The 1,341-nt window shown below is 43.4% G+C and overlaps 1 protein-coding gene across 1 annotated transcript in view; it reads right to left on the bottom strand.

Moving 5' to 3' along the window:
* IL17RA (interleukin 17 receptor A) overlaps positions 1–1,341 on the bottom strand; it is a 47,102-nt gene that overhangs the window by 10,845 nt on the left and 34,916 nt on the right. The window contains exon 10 of the mRNA XM_006862778.1: positions 240–341. Within this exon, the coding sequence (XP_006862840.1) occupies positions 240–341 (102 nt within the window). The remainder of the gene's footprint in view (positions 1–239; positions 342–1,341) is intronic.

Below are 1,341 nucleotides of genomic sequence, written 5' to 3'. Positions count from 1 at the left end.
ACAACAACAACAACAGTCAGGTACTAAGTGGTGGAGCTGGTAATCAATTGAGTTCATGCTGGCCTGATTCCAGGCTCTGAGTTCTTGACAACTGAGCCCAAGGTGGCACAAAGAGAGGCAACGTCTACATTTAATTTGAAGAGAAGATGCAACTTAGGGACTGGAGTGAGAAAAAGAAGAAGAAAGGCTGTAGGAAGAAAGAGAAGAGAAGGGAGAGCTGCAGGACCCGCCTCACTTACCAGACAGCTTCCAAGTCATGCAGAGGATGAACAGGATGACGGAGCCCACCAGCAGGATGGCGACACCAGTGATGATCCCATACACCCACAGCGGCATGTACTCTGTGTGAGCAGAACAAACAGTGTGAGCAGGGAGAAGGGGCAGCCCTGCTATTCTAACTCCACAGGTCACCAGTCCCCTCCCCAGCCCTGGACTCTGTGTTCTCTCTGACTTGCACCATGAGATGCTGAGGGTCTTATCACTGGACTGGTTAATTTGAATGTGTTTCAAGGTTATGTGTCAACTTGACTAAGCTCTGTCAAGTTGTCCAGTGTCCAGTGGTTTGGCCCAACACTACGCTAATTGCTGTTCCATAATGTATTCTAACACAATGTAATGTAACCACACTCCATAATGTCATCTAATGTAATAAGACAGACCAGACAATTGAAAGAACTGTTTCTTAGGGTGTGTTCTGCCTTTGGGTCATGAATAGCTATTTTGGCAGACCTTGGCACACATGCAAGTACATGCACTTTCTCTCTCTTTCCTCTTCCTATTGATCTTTTTTTTGGGGGGGAGGGGGGTACCAACCATGCCAAATATACTCTTCATGCTGCAAGACATTCACCAATATCCATTTCCAAATTTTTTTTTTTTTTTTGTCCCCTTCTTTTCTTTACCTTGTTTCATTTGTGGGAAAGTTCCCAATGGTTTATACTAATGGGAAAATAAGTATACATTGTTTCCCTTCCTTTATATGAAGAAATGGAGTCCTAGTATGGCTCTGCAGGATAAAGCACTGGATCACAAGGTCGTTTTGAACGGCAAGGTGGCAGTTCAAACCTAACAGCTGCTCCTTGGAAACCTTATACGGGTTTACATGAATCTGAACTGACTCCACGACACTTAACAACAACAGCATATGAAGAAATTAAAGACAAACAAACAAACAAAAAAAGCAATTGTTTTTCTTTTCTTCTTTCATTGAGGCCAGCAGCCATAGGGTAGCACAGAACCATGGCTGCTATTCTTCAATAGCTGCAATGGAGGAAGGCCCAATCATATGTTTTGTTTCATCTAAATAATTACAACCCTCTCCCTGCAATAACAGTTATCCTA

This window comes from Chrysochloris asiatica, unplaced genomic scaffold, assembly GCF_000296735.1.
Source record: "Chrysochloris asiatica unplaced genomic scaffold, ChrAsi1.0 scaffold00050, whole genome shotgun sequence".
In the NCBI taxonomy this organism is placed as follows: domain Eukaryota; kingdom Metazoa; phylum Chordata; class Mammalia; order Afrosoricida; family Chrysochloridae; genus Chrysochloris; species Chrysochloris asiatica.
Note: the sequence above shows the minus strand (reverse complement) of the source record. Positions and strands in the feature narration are given on the sequence as shown.